Raw genomic sequence first — 26,640 nt, 5'->3', positions numbered from 1 at the left:
CGAAATCATTCCGCTATTATTATCTAAATCGTACAATTAAAAAAAAAAAAAAGTTGACACGCAATTTATAACGAATTCGCAAATTATGACAAAAACATGTTGGGAAAATTTAATTATTAATGTGTCTAATATTAAAATTATGTTCCCGTTTTGACGCCGCGTTATCAATGATCCTCACATGACAATTATTCACAAAATTTAACAATAGCAGAAATATATTTCAATTAAAACAACTTCCGGTGTGCGTCCAAACACTGGTTACCATAACCCCACCCACAGCCATGCAAGTAAATCAAATCTATAAAGCAACTTTCTTTTTATTTGTGCACTTCATGAGTGGGTGATTTTTTTTAGGGACAGCCCGTTCAACAAACAAACCGTGTTGTTATGTCATTACGACTAGTCACTAGTCATTACGACTAGTCACCAGTCATCACACTAAAAGCAATCCATGAATTGTGGGCGACTCCACCAGAGAAGGACTTACCCATGACGTGTCCACCACGCTTGAATGAATAACAATACCCTTTTGTGTTATTCTTTTGTTATTTAAAAATCATTTCGCACACACGGAATTCAGCCGTACTTAAATGGTACTGCACACTCCCATTAGGAATTGCTATTCAAGTGAACTCATTCCCACCTGATCAGTCTTAAATCTGATCTCACCGCCAACCTCAGAAAGTTCGTCCTGAAATCAGCAGGCGGTGGTTCTCTTCTCTAAGGAAATATAGCTGGTGATAGGGAGAGATTGCTTCTGGATTTAACCCGTGTTGGATGTGGAACTCTTTTAAAAGCAGAGATAAAAACCACGCCTTATTACAGAGAATACAACAAAATCGAAATCACCTGTTGCCAGAAACCGGAGAGCATACGCAATTTACATAAATATTTTTAACAACAACAACAACGTTGAGCTTAAGCCACCATTGATCCTCCAAACAGGAGTTCGTATACCACCCATCCATAAGAGCAACTGTATCGCCCGGTTGTATTTGGAAGATATTAGTTCTAAAAACATGACTTTGATGTGGAAGAAACTGGTTATTTTGGTGGTTTTATATGCGTGTTTTTCGCGGGATGTTTGGTGCTATCCAACGGGTGCTCCGGCCAGCGCTTGCGTGGATTTGCTACCGGGACATCGCTCTACGACTAACCAACAAATTCAACCGCAAGCGAGTTCGTCGAGTCTTTGGGTTTTAACACCCAGCAGTTTGGACTACACAGTGGAGCAAACTATCACAGGTACTTATAAAATGGAACAATTTTAACGAAAGTAGATCACTATAAAATTTTGCAATTGTAATTTCAGAAATTATGGTCGACTTTTTTGGGATCCCCCGCGGCCAGAAATTGTGGTTGAAAAAAAAAAGTTAACAGTTCGTCAATCGTTGAGATGGATGAATTAGTGGCTGTACTCTAAGGGTTCCACCCAAAATCATAGTTCATCTTTGTTTTTCTCTGCCAAGAGAAAAAGAGAAAATCATACAAAAGGGTTCCCAAAAGAAACGTTTTTAAATTCCATCCAAATTGACATTCACAATAGGCTGCAATAAATATACACCAGTAGACCAAGTAACTGGGGCGCTGTAATCATTTTGAAATTTATCTTTCGTAAAATGTAAAAAATGAAGAAGAAACAATTAGTACAGCGCCCCAGTTACTGGGTCTATTACACCAGAAAGATGACCAGTGGCTGAATATTTTTTTCATCATTTGCTTGCTCAAAAAAGCACCCTTTATAAGAAGTTTATAATAATTAACTAACAAGTTTTCAATTTTTTTATACTTCTTTTTCAAATTTGTGTAAACTGCCACTGTCATTTGAGGGTTTTTTATTGCAGGGTTGAGTGTTTCTTTTTTAAACAACATTTATAGATAAAATCAAAATATGCAAAACAAATACACTTCTTTCGCACAGTGCACTGCAGTGTCAAACAATTTATGACCTGCAAATCTGACATTTTTTAAATTGGCACTTCGTTAAATAAAAGTGACTGGCAGTGTTTTCGTTTGTTGATGCTTGAATCAAAGTTGTAGCCTTTACTATACCTGCAAGTTTTAGCAGGCATATGTACTTTAAATTTATTCAGTTGGTCCTAACTTTAGATCACCCTTAATTTGAGAATTAAAACTTCAAAAGTCCATTATTGGCCCTAAATATAATTTTCTTTGGTGAAATCCAATATTAGTCCATGTTAAGCAATTGAGACACGAAGACAAACTATTCCGACATTTTGTCTGATGACACCCACACTTTCACCTGTGAAAATTCATGCATTTTAAAAAGCTTGTCAGTGCATGAAAATATATTTCCAGTAATATGATTCACAGGGCAATTATTTCTTTCATAAAAAGCAAAAGAAGAAACTTCTTTTCCCAAATAAGGCTCGAATAAACACAATGAGTGACGCAGTTAAAAAAAGTCCCACCTCATTATAAAAGAAGTTCTGACACAGAATGGGAAATAGAGGGTTGTGCTTAGTGAACTGGCAAGATTTCAAACAGAAAGTATGACGTTTTTTCATTCAGTGATTTCTTAGCGCCTGCGCCCATTGTGCATTTTAGTGTTGTATGCGCCTACAACAAAAACAACCAAACCCGTGGAATGTCGACGGAAGGTCTTCGTGTGTTGCTGTGGCTGTTGTTGTTTTTCTGGCTTCTTGACAAACAAACTCTTTATTACATCGTTCTGTTTTCGTAAATGCTTCAAAGAGACGCATGGAGAATACAACAACTTGTCACTGCTGATGCTAAAAATGTGCATTAGGGGATAAAGAGTATTAATTTTTGTTACCCCCCTGTCACCGATGTGAATATAATTACATGATTTGAACTCAATGGTCTATTTGGTAGGTCACTGCTCTATAATTGCAAGGGTCCTGGGTTCGAGTCCCACCTGAGATATGTGCCTGTTATTTTTTTTTTTTTTTACAGAACTCAGGTTTTGAACTTAAAATAATAACAATTTTCAATGGGCAGAGTTGCTGAACAAATTTGTGATTTGGTTTTTATGCAATGTTGACCAACACACACAAGTTTTGCAATGGTAGAAACATTTTTTCAAGATAACCAATTTTATGAAATATTCATTGAACTGGAACTAGATCTATTATAAGTTATCACACAAGCGCGAGTGGAATACGGACAAATATAGCGCTTCTGCGTCCCATATCCAACGAGGCCGAAGGCCGAGTTGGATATGGGACACAGACGCGCTATATTTTCCGTATTTCCACGAGCGCGCGTGTGATAACGTATTTATCTTCAAGCAAACTTGGCGCGTGACATAGAACACACAAGACGCATGGTAGTGATATTAGCCGTGCAATATAGGTTTTTATCACCACTCCATTCCAATCTGATTGGATGATTAGCGCGTACTTGAAGATAAAAAATGCATGCACTATTGTGGACAAAGGTGTACTGTTGCACATGTTAGGAAAAAAATTCAAATCATAATTTATACAAAACATCAATGAAACCTTTTCTTGTGGGCATCTGAAATAAAGGATGTTGAGATACAAGCACTCGTCCTATAACTGAGAGTATTTATGCAAGGGTTAAACCTACGAATTTGTTAAAACTTTCATCCTACAACTGAGAATTGATGCAAGGGTAAAATCAAATGAATGCGTTGAAACTTGTAGTTTCACCGTCAAGGAATTGTGTAGGTCTTAAAATACCTACTAGAAGTAGATTAAAGAAGTTGTTGTGTTCCCTCAAAATATTAATTTGTAACACCTTACAATATTCTTTTGTTCCCTGAAAAAAAATTTTTTTGTTTTCAGAAATTATTTATTTAGTTGCCTCAAAATAACATTTTGAGAGAATGAAGTCATATTTTGGGGAGACAAAATGATTTTGATGGAATTAAATAGTACAAAGGGAACAAAATGAATTCAAAGGCAGTGGACACTATTAGTAAGACTAGCCTTCACAGGTGGTGTGTCTCAACAGTTTGTAGGCATAAAATAACAAACCTGTGAAAATTTCAGCTCAATTGGTCATCGAACTTGCGAGATAATAATGAAAGAAAAAACACCATTGTCACACTAAGTTGTGTGCGTTTAGATTGTTGATTTGGAGACCTCAAGTTCTAAATCTGGGGTTTAAAAATCAAATTCGTGGAAAATTACTTCTTTCTCGGAAACTATGGCACATCAGAGGGAGCTGTTTCTCACAATGTTTTATACCATCAGCCTCTCCACATTACGCGTCACCAAGAAAGATTTTATGCTAATAATTATTTTGAGTAATTACCAATACTGTCCACTGCCTTTAAGGGAACGAAATGCTTATTCGGGGGGACGAATTAGTATCAACATTTTTTGTAATTACTTTTTCAATATTTTGTTTACCTGTCCCTTAGAGGCTCCGTAATATCATGAAATGCATCTAAAGAAAATACCTCAATTTCCATTATAACTTTACTTCATCCCTTTCCAACCACAGTGGAAATTGCCGAGAAAAATGGCAATATCGTACAGTTTCTAGGGTTCCTCATGCAGGCCCGTAGAGTCGACACTGGAACTCCGGTCGGAACATTCATACCGCCAGCTGATGGTGGCGCCAAAGGTCTAACATGCTCAAATGTCAACGATTCCATCACGCATTCTGATAAGTCCGCGAAGTTCCCAAGTTACTTTCTTGAATGGAAGGCGCCATCTGCACTCGTTGGAGATATTGAATTTTTGTGAGTATAGCCCCCACCAACCCCTATAGCCCCCACCCCCTTCCCCTCCTCCCCTGATTCTATGAAATTGTGGTACGAGCCAATACTCGCCCAAGTCGTACTTGTGATAAGTGGTGGGGGGGGGGGTCTTTTTAAATTCATGTGCATTTTGTTAAATCTTAATTGTGGGGGAGTCAGGCAAAATGTTTCTTAAATTGTGTGTGTGTGGGGGGGCTAAGTGCTGTCATGCATACTAAGCATTATCTATTATCTTTATATGTGTAAATATATTTTCCTCTATTTTCTTACAGAGTGACGATTGTTTACTCCGAGGATATATTCTGGACTCGGATCAACTCTGCGGTTTTAACTCGTGAGTTTTTGTTTGTTTAATTTGTTTTCTTTAAAGCCATTTGACACTTTCGGTAAACGGTATTGTCTAAAGGCCCACACTTCGTGTATCACAACTTATATATAAAATAACAAACCTGTGAAAATTTAGGCTCAATCGGTCATCGGAGTCGGGAGAAAATTACGGGAAATCACACCCTTGTTTCCGCACGTTTCGCCGTGTCCTGACATGTGTTTACTATTTTTTGTTGTCTCAAAAAGTAAAGCATTTCATCGAATAATTCTGTAAACCCTGTAAGTTATTTGTAAATCTGTGAACCATTTTTTTTTTCTGTTCCGAAAGTGTGTAATGCCTCTTAAGTTTTTTTTTTCTTTTTTTTTTAACGCTTCTTTTTTTAAATATATATATTCCTTTTTTAACTCACATATTTCTCTTTTTTGTAAGCGTCTAAATGCCATAATACATAACGATAAAGAGCTGAATTATACATGTATAGTGAAAAAAACACAGACTCAATTAATAATTGTTGGTTGGTTCTTCTTTTCGTCTCTTGCAGCCCGTTCCTCCGATCCCTGTGATCCGACCCCCTGCCTGAATGGAGGAACTTGCTTCAGAAATGCAGATGGGCGATCATATTACTGTGGATGTGTTGACCCCACGAACACGAACAGGCATTGCGAAGGTAAGACGTGTTTCTAAACACTAACCTAAAAATGAACTTAGGAGCTTTCTCAAGTTGTGTAAACTAAAAAACTCAACACAATTACTCAATTGGTCATCGAAGTAGCAAGAGATTAATTGAATGAAACATTAAGCACCCACCCTTGTTGCACAAAATTGTGTGCTTTCAAAAGCATACATAAAAGGCTTTATGCCTGCATGGAGTGTATTTATTTTTTGATTTGTACAATGCCTCTTTCTCAAAAACTACGTTACTTCAGGGGAGCTGTTTCTCAAAATGTTTTAAGCCATCAACAGATCTCCATTGCTCATTAACAAGTTTGATGCTAACATTAACAATTACCAATGTGTCCGGTGCCTTTAATTACAAGTAAATGTTTAGATATATTTTGGGGGATGACAACTTCTTGGAAGTAGGATTCTCAAGAAAGTAGACATCTTACTTTATAGAATATATTGTCATCCCATGGGATTGTCATACGTTTATGATATTAGAATCATCCTATGGTGTATTATCCCAGTATCTAAAGGTGTGGTTTAGCACTTCCGTAGCTCCGTAAACAACATTAGAAAAAGCTGTTTTTGTATAAGACGTTCATGAGAGTTTCTCGTGGTGTGCTGACAAGGGGTGTAATAACCTTGTTTTTGCACTCAGGTTTGTGTGTTTTTGGACTGTCAGTATTTTGCCCATGAATCCTAAGTGACATCACAGTGTTTTATGCACAGCTCAGTGGAAGAAAACATCAAGTCTTAAGTTTCATGTTTAGTGTACTGTACAAGTTTGATCAACTTGTGACAAGTTTGATCAACTTGTGACAAGTTTGATCAACTTGTGACAAGTTTGATCAACTTGTGACAAGTTTGATCAACTTGTGACAAGTTTGATCAACTTGTGACAAGTTTGATCAACTTGTGACAAGTTTGATCAACTTCTCTTTGAAAGAAGGCGAAACGAGTACATTCTTGCTCTGTCTTCAACGGTTAGACACACACACACACACAGCCATGTTTATGGTGCAGACCGAGGACTTCTCTTTGTTCTCCCATTGTTTGGACATAGTTTATTTTTCAGACGTCCCCATTGGTTTTGTACACAAAATCTACCAAGGACTGTCCCCGGTGTGACTTTTTCGCGGATCCCTTTTGTTAAAGTCCTTGGTTATCAATAGCAGACATGCCCACATATTTACTACTAATTGATATTTTTTTTTCCTCACACTTGAATTAAAAAAAAAAAAAAAAATATGATGAAATTTTAAACATTTGTTGTTTTTGTTTTGTTTTTAATTTTGCAACATGTAACGAAACAGACTCCCTTTCTCTGGACCCAGTACATCATGCACATCATTCTGCGAGAAGACAGGGTAGAATTTTAAAATAACTTGCATGATAAAAAAAAAGCAATTTTGGAGAATACATATTAAAAAAAAAAAAATGCATTAGGTCTACGTGCCCAAAAAAGCATGGCTGCAAATTTATAGATTGCTTAAAAAAACCTGCCAGCCTAATTGAAAACAATTTTAGTGTGACTATGTAATTGTAAAGTAATTAAAGCTAAAATAAGGCACAAAAGTTCATTCAAAAATACTATATATATTTTACAGAATGGTTTGTTTGTCTTTTGTTTCGTTCCTCAACACATACTTTATACTACTTAGCGGAAAACCATCAGTGCTCTCCCAATCCTTGCTTAAACGATGGAATTTGTTTTAGGAGTGCCATTTCGTCCACGCGATTTTATTGTCAATGTCCCGACTTCTTTGTGGGCACTCACTGCGAAAATGCTTCAACTAGCGGTAAGACTGGAATACCACATTGTTTGCATGGAGATGTGGATTTGTCTACACAAACATATGCATGTTTTGTAGTGCATGCTCATTAGATTTGTGGTAATGATTCTATGATTTGTGGTATGTTTTCTTTTTGAGTAGGTGCCTTTAACACCATGTTTGTTTTGTAGTTATTTTGCATTTTAATTTTTGTAATTATTGAGTGTATTCAGTGTTGTGGGCTGTACCTCCTTTTTTGTTTAAGTATCTTTAATTTTTGTGGGTAGATTAGTGTTTGGCTTGCGCAGGAAGATTATGATCATGTATTACAAACACAATTTGTTTATGCATAAATATGGAAGTGTTGTGGCCGAGCTGTTAAGAGCGCCGAATTCAAACTCTGGTGTTTCTGATGGACAAGCAGAGATTGGGTTTGAATCCCCAGTCGTGACACTTAATCATTGCTTGGTCCTTCGGATGGGACGTAAAGCCATTGGTCCAAAAGTTGTGTAAAGAATGTTTTTAAAAAAAGGTGCACTTATTGAAAAGAGAAGGGGTTCGCCGAGGTGTTTCTGGTTGCTGCTTTGATGTGCCGTAGCACCTTGTAAACCCTTATAAGGTGCTAAATAATTGGGTCTCAGAATTCATCACTGTAATAACCTATCTTTCCGAAAGTTTGTATATACTCCGCGCCTTGAGTACCTTGTTTGGTAGATACGTGCGCTATATAAGATTTCGATACTGTTATTATTATCAAGTAATTTTTTTAGAGCAAATTGGTGTTCTATAAAACCATCAGTCAAACACATTGCAGGGGGTTATTGCAAACACTTGCCACTTTTTCCCCTCAATTCAGGGAAATTTAATCAACCTTCTTCCTCAATTTTCTAATTTCAAATTAATTACCTGTTTATAATTTGTTGCAAAGAATTTCTTTGTCATGGATTGTGGGTTCATGCACAAAAAAAACTTGGCACGGACCATTTAGCACCAAATGATACTCATTTTAATAGAGGATGTTTTTTGCATTTCTTCTGCATGAAAAAAAAAATACTAAACAATTATAACAATATATAAAAAAAAAATTAAAGGGCCATCTATCTGTATGGCCAAATTATTTTTTTGAGGGGTTGGACAAATGTTTTTTTGACTGGAAAGCATACATTACAAGATAGATGTAATTATCAAACAAGATGTACACTGCTAAAAAATATGTTTCTCAAAATAAGAAAAAATACTTATTTTCCAAAGAAGGATACTCAAGAAAATTGCTTTCTTGAAGTAACATTTTTTATTTGTTGCAAGAATGCAGTTTTCATACGCTTAGAGCATGCACATAAAACCACCATGCGTTTGTTTTGGGGAGTTAAACAAAATCACAGAAAGAAGCCTTGTTTTTTCCAATTTCCTGCTTATTTTCAACTGACCCAAAGAAGATACATTGAGAAAAACTACAGTCTTTAAGAAATTCTGATGTGTTTGAAGTGCTAAAACATCATCTTAATCCTAGGTGTACATATTGTTCATCAACAGATGAAAAAACATTCAACACTCCATCCTTCTTTTATAATATGTCTTGGGTTTATGTCTTTATCCGTTATTTGTCATGATTTGTCGCAAAACGAAATGCGGTTTTTAATTTAATCAGGATGTCATAAATTTGTGTAACTGGTTTCACACATTAGAGATATGCACTTAGCTGCTGTGTACCAGCATCCATCAAATTGTAACTTACATAACATTATGCAACTTTTTAGAAAAGTCACATTTATTTTTATGTCATTTACTTAGCTGTTGATTGTATGGTGTTTGGCCTTTGTTTTTTTGTGTTTTTTTCAAAGCCACATGCATGTTGTTTTTATCTAAAAAAATCATCAGTGACACATAGTGTATTTTTATTCTTGATTTCACATGACTGCCTGCCATACAGACAATGACAGTTATTTAAAGGAACACACCGAATTGGTTTTGCTAAAAAAAAAAGTGCTGGCAGTGAAAGCAACGTTTTGTTAGCAAAAACCAAATATGTAATGTTCCTTTAAAAAAACATTAAAGGTACATTCTTTTGTATTTTATATTATAATTGATTTTCTTCTCTTCTAAGTAGTCATACACAATACATGCAAGGGGGAAGCATGAAATTTGTTTAAACAAAAATGTATTTATATTAAAAACAGAAATAAACAAGAGAGATGAAAATGGATTAAGCAAAACAGTTGAGACTGTATTTTAACAATACAATAGGACAAATTATTAAATAAACAACAACAAACCACCTATCTATAGTCTTAATAACGTTTTCTCAATGTTGTTGTTTTTCTAGCAACAGTAAATCCTATGAACAATACAACAGGACAATTCAATAAACAACAACCAAGAAATTATCTTTGTTTTAAATAACTTTTGTTTATGTTTTTTTTTTGTAGTGACGGTAACCTCGGGAACTCCGATGTGCTCGTCCAATCCTTGTCTGAACAATGGTTACTGCCAAGAAAGAAACGGTTCTTTTGTGTGCTACTGTCCCGGAACCCACCACGGCACCGTCTGTGAACGTAAGTCATGGACAGTAACTGTTTTATTTTTAATGTGGCGGCTGGCGCTATATAGACGATGTGACTTGTGACATCACATGCTTACAAAAGAGCCACCAAGCCTGGACTTCCTGCAGGCACGATTTGTACACAGCCTAATGGAAGAAAACATAAAATCTTGTATTCTATGAACATTGCACTGTGTAATTCTTATCAACTTTTAATATGATGAGAAGGGGCACGTCTCAAAACTTGTCCAGCTTTTACTTTCATAAACCCTTGGATTTATGTGGAAATTATGACACAAATTGTAAACTTTCCCGTATGGCAAATGCAGTATCTTGCCTGCCAGAATAGCCAAAGAATATACAAGGTCACACTTATTGTAAACAAAGGTCACATAAATCTGGTTATTATTATCATTGTTATTACTTCTTTTTAGTAACGCAAACTTATTGTTGTGTTCTTCCTTAGATCTTATTATTGCATGCAGCACAAATCCCTGTTTGAATGGTGGTACATGCACTGACCATTCAACAGGACATCTTTGTGAGTGTCCTTTCGGCTTTACTGGACCAGACTGTAGCACTGTGTGTAAGTATTGGGAGAAATAATTCTGAAATTGTTTCTTAGTTTGTTGATTTGTTTGTCTTTTTTGTAACAATTAAAAGAAAGCTTTATGGGCCCTTTTTCTTTCTAAAAAAACGTTACTTCATAGGGAGCCGTTTCTCACAATATTATGCTATCAACAGCTCTGCATTGCTTATTACCAATTAAAGTAACAATTATTTCGGTTCATACTTCATGCGAATACGAATGCGAAGTGAATTTGACGTCACACCCTCCTTTCGCAGCGGTATTAGCAAGTGAGTAGAGCAGAGTTCAACTTCTGCGAATTACTCGTTGCGAACTTGTGACGTCAACATTCGCTTCGCATTCGCATTCGCAGGAAGTATGAACTGGGCTTCATTCAAATATTCATGTTCTTGTTTTCTCTCTTGCAGCTAATAATGCGTGCGGAACGAGTAATTGTCAGAACGGAGGAACTTGTTTTCAAAATGATTTTGGGACCACAATCTGCTTTTGCCCCGAGTCCTACGAGGGTGATTATTGTGAAACAATGATAAGTAAGTTAATAATAATAAACCAGGGGTCATTGGTTCAAATCCCGCTCCAGTTAATTTTCTTTCAGGTTTTAAACCCCAAATCTAATAGATATGGAATCTATTTCGTACCCAGTGGCACATATTTCATATGTGCCCATAGTCAGTTTCCCCTTGTGTTTATAGTAATATTTATAATAACTTGTATAGCACATAACACTGTAAGGTCCCTATGCGCTTTAAGAAGAGAAAAATATGTTGAACAAGGCAGAAAGGAGTTAAATTAACTGTGATAAAATTGATTGAATAAATGTGTTTTAACCCAAGTTTTAAATTGACCAGTAGTTTCAGCCTAGGTTTGACTTTTTGAGGTAAACTGTTCCAAAGATGCACAGCAGCGCTCTGGAAGGAGCGAGACAGAAGATGTTTGTTCTTTGAACAAACTTGTTACTCTTTTAATCATTTAAAGGAACATTACAGAATCGGTTTTGCTAACAAAACATTTGCTGGCAGTGTAAGCACTTTATGAAGAAAATAGTGGGGAAAAAATGAATAAAACGCTCACTGAGCGATAACTCTAAACACGAAATTAGACTATTTATTTCTATGTTTTCTACTATCCTCATCATTAGACCGTGTAAGTTTGATGTAAATCTGTGATCAATTTCTGACCAATTCTGTAATTGTTCCTTTAAAACAAATTTTTCTATCTACAGTACATCCATGTTCATTACCGGTGTCACCATGCCTAAATGGAGGGGTGTGCTTCCGCAGTGGAACTGTAAGTGACGGATACCTCTGCAGTTGTGCCACTGGATTCTCAGGCATCCACTGTGAAGTGCAAGCAGGTCAGTGCATAAATCCAGTTTAACGTTTATATAACTTAGTTATTTCGGTTCATATATCCTGTGAGTGTGAATGCAAGCGATTTTGGTGACGCAATAATCTATATGCGCTTATTGGGTAATCAGGACGCCAGAAAGTGAACCCACACTCTGCTGAACAGCAACACCAGAGCTTTACTTCATTGATCTTATCCACTGTGCATGAAGCATTCGCAGGTATAAAACCGGATTACATTCTTGTCTTTCCGTTTTTTTAATGATAAGTTCATAAATGACATTAATAGTGTCGGGAAGCCTTAAAACAAGGATTATTGAGAGAGAGAGAGAGAGAGAGAGAGAGAGAGAGAGAGAGAGAGAGAGAGAGAGCATTCCTACACGCAAATTGCGAAAGCGAAGTGAATTTTCGCCGCCTAAAAGAGTTTAGTATGTGCTGTGGAGCAGTAATTATTACTTTATCTCAGTGCAAGTCATTCTTATGAGATAAGATATATTTCATAACCATTACTTATACTTTATGCTGCTAGTTCATGAAATAGAAGTGATTTTTATAAAATAATGTTTTCAAGGAGATCTCGAATAACTAATAATAGCATAATTACAAGAACACATAGCTTGAATAAAATTGTCATATTATTTGGTTGTTAAAGATGCTATTTCAGTTTTTTGGCCCCAAACATTAAAAAAAAGATTTTTTTGAGTGAATGGTATTTCAAAGAGTATCACCCGCTGTAGCGTAAAAAAGTTTAACTTTTACTTTTAATGGTCAGGAACCATGACAAAAATTTAAAACGTTTCTAATAAAACACATAAGAATTGGTCACGTGATATATTGTCGGGATCCCGACAAAAAATAAATTTTGAGCACTTCATTTCACTGCTACTAATAATTTGCGGACTTTTTCGAGCAATGGCTCAAATGAAAGCTTGTAACTTTCTCGACCCCCATCAAATACCCATCAAAATGTTTGGGTCAAATCGACCAAAAATCTAACATCTTTAAAGACTATAATGTTGGTTTCCTTTCCTGTTTTTAGGAAACCCATGTGATAGCAACCCCTGTGTTAATGGAGGATCATGCCAGGCAGAGAATAGCAACACGGCCTACACCTGCACCTGCCCGCCTCAGTTTACTGGTAACAACTGTGAATTGCAAGGTAGGTTTTTTTCTATTACATTTGAAAGTGTCGAAACTAGAGTTCGATCGCCCCTCGCAGGCTTATATACATAATAATAATAATAATAACAAATTCTTATATAGCGCATTTCACAATAACCGTATCAATGCGCTTTACATTACATTCATGGAGGCACCGGGAGGTGATTGCCTCCATGCCCCCATGGCCATATGTGATTTTGTGACCTTCAAATGCTCCAGTAGAAATTTTCAATTTCCTCATAGGGTGCCCTTTACTAAGGAGAAAATGCCTAGGTGCACTTGCCCTTTCAAAAATGAAGCAATACTGGCCTGCCCTCGTGAATAATTTTTGCCATCCCCAACCCCCCCCCCCCCTCATCCCACAAAAATAAATTTAAAAATGAGATTAAAAAATGTACAAATGAACAGTTTGATACATCAAATATTCCCCCCACCAAATTTTGTCTTTTATATGTCAAATATATAATGGCATTGGCGAAGCCAATCAACCAAGTCACCTCAGTATGCCAGGGATGCATGCGGTACTACGCTTGATGATTATTTACTTTGGAGTTTTATTGTGTAAATAAAAGCTCTTGACAACACCAAGAAAACCCAAGAAAGAGTCTACTACTCTTATTCCAAACTGTGTGAGACGGAAAAGCTAAGCCTATGCTACAATATTTGTAATACCATCGTACACACATTTTGTGCCGTCCTCAGAGTTTGTTAGTTTTCTCTTTGTCCTGGCAGTACCCAATCAACCTAATCAACGAGCCCCTGATGACCGGCAACTATACAACCCTACATAATCAAATGTTTTAATATTGTTACTCTTAAATCTACAGTTTTGTAGCCCACATACTTAGCGTTCAAAACAAGATATTTCTAAAAGTTGATGTTTTCTTCTGCACACAGGTGCCTGTTTTGGAGTGTCATGTACAAATCGGGGTACATGTGTCCCAGCAAATGATGGGATATCATACACATGTTCCTGCCAAGCTGCTTATCTTGGAGATAACTGCGAATATACGAGTAAGTTCTGCAAACTGTTTTTAAAGGGTTTTTTTTGTAAATTTTTGTTTTACATAAACACAAACTTCCACAGATTTACATTAAAGGCACTGCCGTCGATTTCACAAAACTCTTCCTAACTTAAGATTAATCTTAGGACTTGGGACGAGTCCCAACCCTGCACTGTAGCATGCAGACCTTAAGATTAATCCTAAGTTAGGAAGATTTACTCGTCCTAACTCTTTGTGAAATCGACGGCTGGACACATTTGGTAATATTGTCAAAGACCAGTACTCTGACTTGGTGTATCCCAATTTGGCTGCTTTCAGATGCATAACAAACGACTTCAGGCCTTAAATCTTTTGAGTAGTTACCAATAGTGTCCAGTGCCTTTAATATCGGGAAACTTAGCTCTAACATTTTGTTGTTGCTTTTTCATAGATCAATGTATACTGAGCAACCAGTGTGCTGAGGGATCAACATGTGTCTACACCGAGCAAAATAATTTTGATTGTCAATGCAGACCTGGATTTGGCGGAACATTTTGCGAACTTGGTAAGCACTATGATGAATAAAAATAATCGGTTTTTATATTGAGCTTTTCACACCAAAAGGGCTTCTCAAAGCGCCCCAACATTTCTACCCCTGGTCATTGGGTCATTTAATTCAGTCCTTCATCCATCTCAGCTCCATGGGAAGTAGACAGTCTGTGCAAAAAAATATGCGTTAAGCTAAATCAATCAGTCACAGGTGTCATGACCGAGACTCGAACCCACACTCTGCTGAAAAGAAACGCCTTAGCTTTGGTTCGTTGCTCTTATCCACGACAGCCCAAAATTTTTTTTATGTCAAAGGGCTGTTCTTAACAAGCCTCCTTTTCTCACTAGACTCTGTTGTACCATTTTCATTACCATTGTCATTTATCATGCTTTTTTGCTTCTTTTATACATGTACTGTTGGATCATTCTATCTGTTGTTCTTGTGAGTATAGAAAAATTACATTGAATTGAGCTGAATTGTTTGTCAAAAGAGTACTAAGTACTGATGTATGGTGATTGTTTTTCTCTTTCTAGATACATCTTGCAGTTTCAGAACCTGTCTTAATGGAGGAACTTGCATTAAGGTTGGTGATGGAACCTACACATGTACCTGTGTGCCAACATACTCTGGGATAAATTGTGAAATCTATACAGGTTAGTAGCTTTTATTTTATGGTTGTTTTTTTATGCTATTGCACATAGCGTCACTGAGCGCCATATTTGATAATTAGCTGTGCAGCGCACAACTCTATGCCAATGATGAGTCTTGCACGCAAGCACATTTCATCAAAGATGGCGGTCGATGACGCTTAGTGCAATCCATCTATTGCCTGGACCCTTGTAGTTCGGGATTTGTATATTTCTGAGAGCTTGTTTACCTAGATAAACTTCACACACATATCCGAAGAAAGTGTGACCACTGTGCCTACACGAAAACAACACAACAACTCACACAACAAATTTACACATGATTTTGGGGGTTGAACAAAGAGATGACTTGAGTGGGATTCCAACCAACGACCTCCGGATTAACGTGCCGGCGCTCTACCAATTACTGAGCTATCTAGCCCTATTATGGCGTTGTCCCTATTGCAAGTTTACACATTTTACAAAACTTTTGTTGTGTACATGTACACAACTTTTTAAATATAACAAGAAATGCATTTTACTGTTCATTCCCAGATCCGTGTACTCCCGATCCGTGTGTAAACGGTGAATGCAGAATAAATTTTGAGAGCCCTTCTGGTCGGACCTGTAACTGCGACGAGAACTACATGGGTGAAAATTGCTCGATGTACAGCGGAGGTAAGATGAGCATGATTTAACTTAACTTAACTTAAATGCATTTATAAAGCGCTTTAACACTATTTCAAAGCGCTGTACAGCCAAGAAAAACATTAAAAAACAGGATAAAAATGTTAGCAAAAATAGCAATATGGTTTTTAAAATACACAACAGTTAAAAAAGTAGCAAAAATTTAGTAAAAACATTGCATTACAAACATTAATATTGTACAGAATAAAATACAAAATAATAAGGGTCAGGCAGACCCTCAGTAAATCAACCTCACTATATACTGATAAGAAAGAAAAAAGGAGACAAAATTTAACAAAAAGGTAAGATCACCTCTACGACCGCAAAACGCAAACTATCAAAATTTACATGACAAAGGGTCAAAATACAACCTTCTAATGGGAAGCTTGTTATAAAGAAGGTAATGGTAGCAAGTGTCCTCCCAATTGATTAGAAATCAAAACTAACTTTTTGAATCTGAGAAATGATTCATGCATGAAACTTTACCTTTATTTTTTCATTCTTTTGGTTTTCCTTCTTCATTTGGTCGTAATACATTTGTTTAATAACTGTTAAATTTGTATCAGGGATATAGAGTTCTAATTTTGGTTTTACCAACTAGACTAGACTGGACTAGTTGATAAGACACTGCTCTAGAATTGCAAAGGTTGTGGGTTTACTTGAATCCCATCCGAGTAGTATGCTTGTGAAGTTTGTCCACAGAACTCGGGAAAAGTACTGAGTAACAGAAATAACACACATAGGTGTAAAACAAAATTTAATAATATGTTTTAGTCTTTTCTATTAATACAACTATTTGGAAACTTGAAATCTTGTCACTTTGTACTTCTTTAATGGAAATTGTGAAGAAAAGTTCCACAAATTGGTTTACAACTAAAGTGTCGACAGCTGTTTGGTTATAAAATTGTCAAAGACCAGTAACCCAACATATGCATTAAATAACAAATCTGTGAAAATTTGGGCTCATTTGGACATCAGTGTTGCAATAAAATATTGAAAGGTAAAATAACACTGTTGCACAAATTTGACTTTAGTCTATTTCAAATTAAAAACTTTTAGTGAGAAAATACCTCTCTCCAAAAACTGTTACTTCAGAGGTCGCGTTTCTAACAATTTTGTATACGTTTAACAGCTCTCTGTAACGATTTACCAAGTAATTTTTTTGCTAAATATGTTTTGATTGAAAGCTTTCAATGAAAGGTAGGTTTAATAATTTGTGATTTATGATTCTTGCAACAGATCCATGCTCTGTATTCTCATGTTACAACGGAGGTACATGCCTCAACAACAATCAACAAGCTACATGTGTATGCCAAGAAGACTACTCCGGGGTCAACTGCGAGATTGCATTAAGTAAGTTCACCAACATTAGTGTGTTCTCTGGAAAGTTGATTTACCGCACTCTAATAACACAAGGGTCAGAGTAGACCCCTCCCAACGAATGATGCATGTTATGCGTGCGCACTTAAGCTTTGGTTGCTTATTATGAAGAAACATTGCGCCTTTTTTTTATGGGGATGATGGTGAAGTGACGGAGACACACGTGCGTCTGCTTAGTGCACATCTCTATGGTGTTTGCCAACCAATAGTGTCTTTATGCTTGCATAATATAAGTTATCACATAAGCGCGAGGTGAATAAGGAAAAATATAGTGCTTCGACCTCGTTGGATATGGGACGCAGACGCTATATTTGGCTGTAATCCACATCGCGCGTGTTAAACAAATTTATCTTTCAGTCTTACGTGCAACGTGCAAAAATTAACATTTCAGAACGTTATTGCAACGAAAAGCATGCACGCGCACAAAGTTTAGAAGGTAATTTTTGCAGTGTACGTATACTGAGAGTGATGCGTTGACACTCACAATACGTACTGTGCAATAAAAATACTGGATGTAGGTTATAGGTTTTTATATACCACCCTTCAGTTTGAGCATCTGATTGGTGGACTAATTAGTGCATTCTGGATGATAAATGTAAGCATATTTCATGGAAAGGGAATATTGACCAGGATTCTACCCGACCCATTTATAAGTCAGTCCAGGAACCTGATGTGTCAAAAAGACCCCAAAGGAGGCAAAACTGCAGAAACAAAATCTCAGTTAAAAATACCATTTTGTTAACCAGTTTCTGGTTCACTTACTTATACTATATCAACTTTTCATAACCACTCCCATTTCACACTGGGAGATATTTCAATCCTCGAAAAAGAAAATAACAATTTCACTTTTGTTTTATATTTTTCCCTTCAGATGTTCCTCCAGTCCTGACCGGTTGTCCGAGCAGTCTCACAGTTCCGATGACCGCTGGCACAAAGACAGCCTACATTGACCTGGTTATCACAGCAACGGATAAAGACAGTAACACTCTCCCTGTGGTTACTGTTGGCAACCCGACCCTAACCTTCCCTACAACCATCACATTCACTGAAGAGTACAGGGAGGGTAAAAGCTTCACTCTCAGAGCGACGGATTCAGGCAGCCGCGTTAGCGAGTGTAATTTCACGATACGGATAACTGGTGAGATACGGATAATATCAATCATAATAATAATAAATATTTATAGAGCGCCTTTTACAAAGAGGTTCAAAGCGCTGTACAGTTGCTACGATTAAACATAAATTATAAGAACTTAGCTTAGCATAAAAGTAAATGAGTCTTTAACATGGCTTTGAAGGATTCAAGAGATGAAGCCTGACGGATGTGAAGAGCTCAAGGGTTCCATTAAGTAGGTGCACTGACTGTGCCATACCGGGTGTAGGTGTGGGGTGCAGGAGACAAGCACAAATAAATAGAACAGATATATCGTCAACTTCCATCACAGGGATGCCATCTTGGCTATTGCTTTCTCAAAAATTAAAACTTAACAACAAAGAGGTTGTTAGGTAAACAAAATATAATTGTACAAAATCATACAAAGGGTTTGGGTACATTTTGGTTTTACACAGAAGAACAAACGTCCACAGATTTACATTAAACAAACAGAGATAATGATGGTAGAAAGCTTCCCTAAAAATACTACTTGCTGAGGTGCTGTAGTTTTTTAGAAGTTAGAAAAAAAACTTCACAAACACAGTTTTTCGTCATGGTGAGTCCAAAATTATTTTAGCATGGGACAACGGATATACGCAACTCTCCTAAAGACATTGCTCTATGACTTTCCTTTTTTTATCACAAAACTTTAAGACTAATGATAGGATACATTGTTTATCTTCATTCACATTGAGTAGGGATCATGTCAAGCCCCAAAACATGATCTTCAAGGTACAAAACCCTTTAAAGCCATTGGACACTTTCGGAACCGAAAAAGAAAAAAAAAAGTTCACAGATTTACAAATAACTTACAGGGTTTACAGAAGGTAATGGTAAAAGACTTCTCTTAAAAATATTATTCCATGAAATGCTTTACTTTTTGAGAAAACATTAAAACAGTTATCAATTCTCGTTAACGAAAATTACTGATTTATAGTAAACACATGTCATGACACGGCGAAACATGCGAAACAAAGTGTGGGTTTTCCCGTTATTTTCTCCCAACTCCGATGACCGATTTAGCCTAAATTTTCACAGGTTTGTTATTTTATATTTAAGTTGTGATACACAAAGTGTGGGCCTTGGACAACACTGTTTACCGAAAGTGTCCACTGGCTTTAAGTAATTGTACAAAAAAAATCGTTTTAAACACACCTTTACCTGTGGTACTTTTGTGTTCCAATATCCATATTGAAATCAGATAGTAATTTTTTGGGTTTTTAATTTCTTAATAGACCAAGAGGTTCCTGTAGTAATGTGTCCAGATGACGTCTCCGACATTACCATCGGAGATTCTAAGGCCGTCCAATGGCTGCCAGCAACTGCAACGGATAACCTGGGCCTCGAATCAGAAAACGCTATCCAATACACACCGCAAAACAGATCAAACTTTAAGGCCAGTGCAGATGGCTTTCGGAGTACGGTCCTCGTGGAGGCCCGTGATACCTTTGGTAACATAGGCGAGTGCCAGTTTACCGTAACTGTCTACAAGAAAGGTAGGCGTGACACGAAGATGTCTTCTTTTACTTGTATTGTTTAAGTACTTTGCACACTCTTCATTCTTCTACTGCCTGGATTTTCCATTGATGATCTGTACTACCGGTACTAACTTTGAACTTTTTGCAGTTATTTCATTTTGCATTACTTGGCTTTTTTTATATACTTTTAAGTATATAAAAAATAGGAGTATTTAAAAATACTCCTATTTTTGTTTTATATTTTTTTTAAGTTCGCCCCAAACAAGGCTAAAAACCACTCTAGGTAAGGGGCTACAAGAAGAAAATGATTTAACATGAAAATAACTCGGGAGAGCTGGAGGCAGGAATTGATATTCCTCTTAAAACAGTCCAGATTGTAGGATGGGAGGAACCATCCACCAGGCAAGAAGTTCAAGAGAGATGCAGTACATGTACATGGAAGAAAGCTGTTTACGATTGTCTATCGTAAATTTGGCTGATGCTGAGATTTGTTAAAGTTTTAATAAACCATTAATGCTTGGAGTGAGTGAATGAATAAACATAACTGATGTATCTGTATACTTTGTTTTTCGAAGGAAAAACATTTGACGAAAAAACAAAAACATGCTACGCAAAATTCTCTGCTGAACAGCTTAGGTAATACAATGATGATCTAATTCTGCAGCGATTTTTTTTTCTTTTTGAGTTGGGCATGTTAGTGTCTGAAATCTGATTTGAGTCCCACACTTTGTGACCCTTAAAAGACTAAATTTGTAAAATTGATGTTCTGCCTCCCATAGAGAAAGATTGTGCCGTATTTTCCCCACCGGATAACGGCCAAGCAAACTGCTTTGTTGATGGAGCTGATCGCCAGTGCGAAGTCGAGTGTAACCCAGGCTTTGGGAACGCTGTCGATAGTAATGTCTATGAATGCCAATACGGAGGAAATACTGCAACCTGGGATCCCAGACCCAACTCAAACATCTGTGTCCGTGAGTGTTTTTAACTTGTTTGATGTAAACATTGTATATCTTCAAGTACGCGCTAATCCTCCAATCAGATTTACAGAATGGAATGGTGATATTAAACCTGTATTGCATGGCTGATATCACTACCTGCGTCTTGTGTGTTCTATGCCACGCGCCAAATTTGTTTAAAGATAAACACGTTATCACAGGCGCACTCGTGGAAATACGAAAAAATATAGAGCTTCTGCAGCCCATATCCAACTCTGCCTTCAGCCTCGTTTGCCAATCACGCTTGTATTCCACCCGCTTGTGAGAAAACTTAAAATGTTAACACCCCAGGCGTGATATTTGGCCCTTGGAGGAAAAAAACATGAACTTTTCAGACTTATTGGTGCCAAAAAGAAAACCATGCAATTTTCGAGATCCAAGGCAACACGCCCTTTTATCTTCCCTTTGTTTCTATCTTTCGGCTGCTGTAATTCAAATATAAAATAAAAAAAATAAACCACCAATTTGATTTACTTTTTTAAACTTGACGTTTTTTAAAGACTTGTTTTAGACATTATTCTGGAGGTCGCTGGTTTTGAATCCCGTTCTAGTCAATTCTTTGTTCAACCCCAAAAATCGTTTTTATTTTTAAAGACACTTGATTGATTTTTCTTTGTATAGCACTGAAACCTGGCAATGGCGTCAACAAGGTCGTCACAATCAAATTTCCAGTGGACTCATCACAGTGTGACAGTGCCAACTTAGCCACCTCAAGTCTCATGGATTCCCTCACCTCCCTGGGGGTATGCAACTCCAACGACACTAAGTGTCAGCTGGCTATGTCATGTGGGGACGACGGGGACGGTGCGAGGAGAAAGCGCGCTCCGGCTGAACTGACGGCAGATATTACGATCACAGGCGTGGCGTCCGATGAGGACACCACCGTGGATGTGATGGAGAAGTTGGATACCAGCGTGGATGCTGCAACGACAGCCGCCGCCACAGGCTTGCTGACCGTGAGGGTGGATGAAGCGACGATAAGTAATGACCAATCATCAATTGGGGTGTCGGACTACACATGGGAGTGCAATGCTGGACAGATATCTAGCCCAGATGGATGCTGTGAGTTCTATACCAGTTTCATGTTTTATTACTGGCACTGTGGACACCTTTGGTAGTTGTCAAAGACCACTATGCTCACTTGGTGTATCCCAATATATGCTTAAAATAACAAAATAAAAAATAAAAAATCTCGTAAAGAGAATGAAAGAAAATAACTTTGTTTTACAATTTTTTTTGTGGTCTTTCAGATGACTAAAAAAGGCCTTCAGTAAAAAAATAATTTTTTTCTGAATTTTTGAAAATTTGATGTACACAAGGCCGAAATGAATTTCCAAACTTAGATAGTACAGTGAGTTGATACTGGAATTGAGTCCACTGCTTCTAACCATATATGATCAAATTTATTTTTTTATATTTTTTTATCAGTATCTTGTCCACCTGGAACTTTCCATGATGCGGCGAGCAACCAGTGTAAATACTGTCAGCTGAACTCGTACCAGAACAAAGCAGAGCAAGATAGCTGCACCATGTGTCCTGAGGGGACCCCTGGAAACCAACTAGTCGGCGCTTACCGAGAAGACCAATGTAAGTGGGAAATTTCTTCCCCCCCCCCCCAAATTCCGCAAATGAGCAGTCAATTTCATTTTCATGCATTCGAATTAAAACAAAATCGAATGAATCTTTTCAGTAGCATTCGATTTCGCCGCGCGAAATAGAAAAGCTTGGTGGTTTAATTGGCTGCTCAATGTCCGAAATTGACCGAGAAAACCCACAATAATAAAAAAATTATAAATCAAATAATTGGTTCTTAGCCACCCTATAAAAGACTTTTGGACGATCCTTTTACACAGTTCTCACCAGTAGTGCACATGCTCAGACCAACGCTTGAATACTGAGCATGTCTGCTGCTGCCAGCGTCTTAACAAAAGCCTTTGACTGGCTATAATTTTCTTGCTATTTTCTTGATACCTTCCCTTAACCCTTCCCTTAACCCTTTGCTTCTCTTTTCACTAGGGTTAACCTCTAACATGTCTAACGTAGGTCTGGTTTGGATCGAAATCTAAGGCCATGTACCCTACTAATTTTATAAATAATAAAAAGTATAAACTGACTATGTTTCTTTATCCTGACCCCCCCCCCCCCATAGGTGGTGAAAAACAAGCCGTTACAGGGCCCTGGACACCGACATTAATTGCCATCGTCGGCGCGGCAGGAGGTTTGATAGTTCTACTCATCGTCATCCTGTGCTGCGTCTTTATCGTCAAGGCCTCGCGGAGTCCATCCAAGCACGACGGTTCCGGCAAACAGAACGGAGATGGACCGCTCTCGAACTTCAGTCACCTCAACCGCGCGTACGAGGAGGACAACGGGGAGACTGAGATGCAGTTTCACGGAGGAATCTCCGCGACCAGCGACACTACCTACCAGAATGTCGGCGACGACGCAATGGACACTGCCAGCACAGATCACCTGGTGCGGATACCGAGTTTATCACAGTACAGTGACTACTACGCTACGCTGAATGCACGCTCTGCTCCGGTCTTTGATGATGACGAACCAGTGCCTACCACCCCGCCACCACCACCACCAGTGTCTCCCCCTCAACCTCCTTCTGGTGGGGCGCCCAAACCCCCACCTCCCCCTCCCGCGCCCGCATCTGAGCTGAACTCAAACAACTCTAACACATCTACACTCGTCAAACACAACGGCTCAGTAATGAATGGAGGCAGTAGAGCCAAATTTCAGGTTTGATCAACTGCTGGCTTGACGGCGTAGTTGATACAAAAATACTTCCACTCGGCGAATTTCTTAAAAATGTGGAGTTTGACTCTTTTTCCTCAGGCATGATATTTGTTCCTTGAAAATAGTAAGAATATTAATTGAATACAAGTCTGACCTATATGTGTACATTATAGTGTAGGCTCAAATAGACATTTCAGCCTATTTAACTGCTTTCTTTCAGATTTTGTCAAGGCAAAAAAAAAAAGGAAAACAGACTAAAGTAGAAAGAGTATCATGCCTGAATATGTGATTCAAATTTTTGTGGAAAAAAAATCCACAGAAACTTAACATGATCTTCTCCGTAGTAAACCAATCATATCTAGAGCTATTTGTAATTTCTATAGTGATTTGAGCATTGAGTACGTATTTATAGGCAACGGTGCATAATCATGTATATAAGCCTTTTGGTGCTTTATCTTCTGTGTTAAACTTCCTTAATTTTTTTTACAAATTTGTATATTTACTCATTTTATTTCTCTTTAATATTATTTGTTTCTGAATTCAAAACTATTGGCTGGCCAATAAGAGACGCGAATAACCTGAGATGAAAACAGTTGGGTCTAAATGCTTCAAAAGTTGCTACAACGAACATTATCTGATGAATTGATTTTGAACAAAAATTACATGTATCTGGAAAGAATGGGGTATTTTTAAGACTCTAGGTGGCCGCAGACTATAATATTCAGTTTACTCGGTTATGTGTGCATACTCAGAACTACGTAAACAATAGAAAATTTACTTGATAAGCCTATTACCCGTTAGTGTTCTTTTCAGAACGCAGATTGACAGAGCTCAGCTCAGTCCATATTTGATTCAAAGTTTTAACTTTCAGAAGTATAATTATTTTTATTTTATGCAAAAATGTTTACTGAAGCATGGTGTGGAGACTACAAAATGAGATTTTTTAAGTGAGTGTAAATTATCACCTTCGAAAGCTTTGACCTACAAAGTTCGTGCCTTACATTAATATACAAAACCTTGCTGTACAGTGGATGATGGTGTATCATGATGATGTATTTAGTTATTTTTTATACAGCAATTTGTAACCTTTTTTTTAATATTGCAATAACTACAAGAGTATGGAGGGTAGAAGTTGTTAAAGATATTTTTAACTTAATGATTTCAGTGAATGAACAATTCACTGAGAAATGTACGCTGACTTTTCTTATACAAAAAAAAGTACAAAGTCTTCCAGGGGCCAATCAAGAACCCCTAACGGCTGCTTACTCGCCATGATTCTATAAAAAAAAACTCCCTGAAAATAACCATTTTCTGAATAACACTTTGAAAATCTCCTTGATTATGGAAACTTTGTTCCTAGTTTGTTGCATCTAACTCTAAACATCTCCCTGATTGTTGTGAAACTCTCCCTGAATGTAAGATGCAAAATTATGTTGGCATCTCTCTTTATACTGTTCACGTGATAACAATACACTCAGTACATGTAAGATATTCACATTAATGTAGTTCTCAGTTTACAAAGAGTTTCAGGTAAAAGTTGTTGATCCAGAATGAGTTTACGTTTAATGGAGAAGACGAAGTATGGGAGAAAGTTGGTCATGATAAACTGAATTTGCTGGAACTAATCATGTTAGATTGATTGAATGATTGACTGACTGACTGATTGATTAATTGGTTGACATTATTGATTTATTTGATTGATTGATTGATTGATTGATGATTGATTGATTAATTGACTGATTGACTGATTGATTGATTGATGGATTGATGGATTGATGGATTGATGGATTGATGGATTGATGGATTGATTGGTTGGTTGGTTGGTTGGTTGGTTGGTTGGTTGGTTGGTTGGTTGGTTGGTTGGTTGGTTGGTTGGTTGATTGATTGATTGATTAATGGATTGAGCGATTGGTCGGTTGATCGATTGATCGATCGCACGGTCGATTGAATTTGACTGATTATTTGATTGATTTGAAAACAAATACTTTATCCTTCACAAACACAGAATTTACAAAAGCGAAGAAACTGATTAATTGATTGATTTTTTGAAAAGACAAAAACTATGATTTCTTGTGTAATAAACATTAACACATCCATGTACAATTACATGTACTTTGACAATCACCCATGTGATTATAAGGAACAAACATGAATGTTTCTTTTTTTTAATCGGATATCATTGTGGAAACAATTAAATTTAATTTAATTTTGTTTTGTATTTGAGAACATGTATTAATATGTGGTCATGTCTACCATATAAACTGAATTGACGTACAGTTGTGTCTAGCGGTGAATTATTACCCATCAGTTGGTGGTTTGTTTACCCCCTCTTTATTTACCTGATTTTGACAAAATTTCATCAAAAATGCCAGGCTTACCCCTTGCAAATTTATCTGTTTTTTGCACAAGTTCATAAAAAAATGCAAGGCTTACCCCTTGCAATTTTATCAGATATTTTGCCTAAATTCATAAAAAATGCAAGGCTTACCCCTTGCAATTTTATCTGATTTTTAGCCTAATTTCATCAAAAATGCAAGGCTTACCCCTTGCGATTTTATCAAAATTTTTGCCTAAATTCATCAAAAATGCAAGGCTTACCCCTTGCAAATTTATCTGTTTTTAGCCTAAATTTCATTAATAACATGCAAGGCTTACCCCTTGCGATTTCATCTGATTTTTGCCTAAATTCATCAAAAATGCAAGACTTACCCCTTGCGATTTTTGTCAGATTTTTTGCCTAAATTCATCAAAAATGCAAGGCTTACCCCTTGCAAATTTATCTGTTTTTAGCCTAAATTTCATAAAAAATGCAAGGCTTACCCCTTGCGATTTTATCAGTTTTTTTTGCCTAAATTTATCAAAAATGCAAGGCTTACCACTTGCAAATTTATCTGATTTTAGCCAAATTTCGTTTTAAAAAACGAGGCTTTCCCC

At 37.0% G+C, this 26,640-nt stretch overlaps 1 protein-coding gene across 2 annotated transcripts; it reads left to right on the top strand.

The window, feature by feature from the left end:
* Positions 1 to 518: 518 nt before the first annotated feature.
* Positions 519 to 25,991, top strand: LOC139941413 (uncharacterized). Of its 2 annotated transcripts, XM_071937891.1 has the most exons (21): positions 519 to 1,245; positions 4,456 to 4,696; positions 4,987 to 5,048; positions 5,584 to 5,709; positions 7,367 to 7,504; positions 9,904 to 10,029; positions 10,483 to 10,602; positions 11,013 to 11,135; positions 11,828 to 11,959; positions 12,991 to 13,110; positions 14,010 to 14,126; positions 14,547 to 14,660; positions 15,179 to 15,298; positions 15,827 to 15,949; positions 17,198 to 17,311; positions 18,210 to 18,476; positions 19,724 to 19,984; positions 20,746 to 20,937; positions 21,583 to 22,023; positions 22,390 to 22,548; positions 23,111 to 25,991. In XM_071937891.1, exons 1-21 carry the CDS (start codon positions 1,020 to 1,022, stop codon positions 23,713 to 23,715), a joined length of 3,927 nt encoding a protein of 1,308 aa, XP_071793992.1. In that variant the 5' UTR covers positions 519 to 1,019; the 3' UTR covers positions 23,716 to 25,991. The 2 variants fall into 2 exon arrangements, with proteins under 2 accessions (XP_071793992.1, XP_071793993.1); XM_071937892.1 differs by lacking the exon at positions 7,367 to 7,504 and having other exon boundaries at positions 522 to 1,245; positions 23,111 to 25,986.
* Positions 25,992 to 26,640: the final 649 nt, after the last annotated feature.

Source organism: Asterias amurensis, chromosome 9, assembly GCF_032118995.1.
Source record: "Asterias amurensis chromosome 9, ASM3211899v1".
NCBI classification, from domain to species: Eukaryota; Metazoa; Echinodermata; class Asteroidea; order Forcipulatida; family Asteriidae; genus Asterias; species Asterias amurensis.
Note: the sequence above shows the minus strand (reverse complement) of the source record. Positions and strands in the feature narration are given on the sequence as shown.

What these genes read in the sequence shown, in the direction of transcription:
- LOC139941413 (XM_071937891.1), top strand. Translation starts at nt 1,020, where the DNA reads ATGACTTTGATGTGGAAGAAACTGGTTATTTTGGTGGTTTTATATGCG. An exon ending in AGATAACTGCGAATATACGA is followed by an intron (nt 14,127 to 14,546) that starts GTAAGTTCTGCA and finishes GCTTTTTCATAG; the next exon opens with ATCAATGTATACTGAGCAAC. An exon ending in CGCTTACCGAGAAGACCAAT is followed by an intron (nt 22,549 to 23,110) that starts GTAAGTGGGAAA and finishes CCCCCCCCATAG; the next exon opens with GTGGTGAAAAACAAGCCGTT.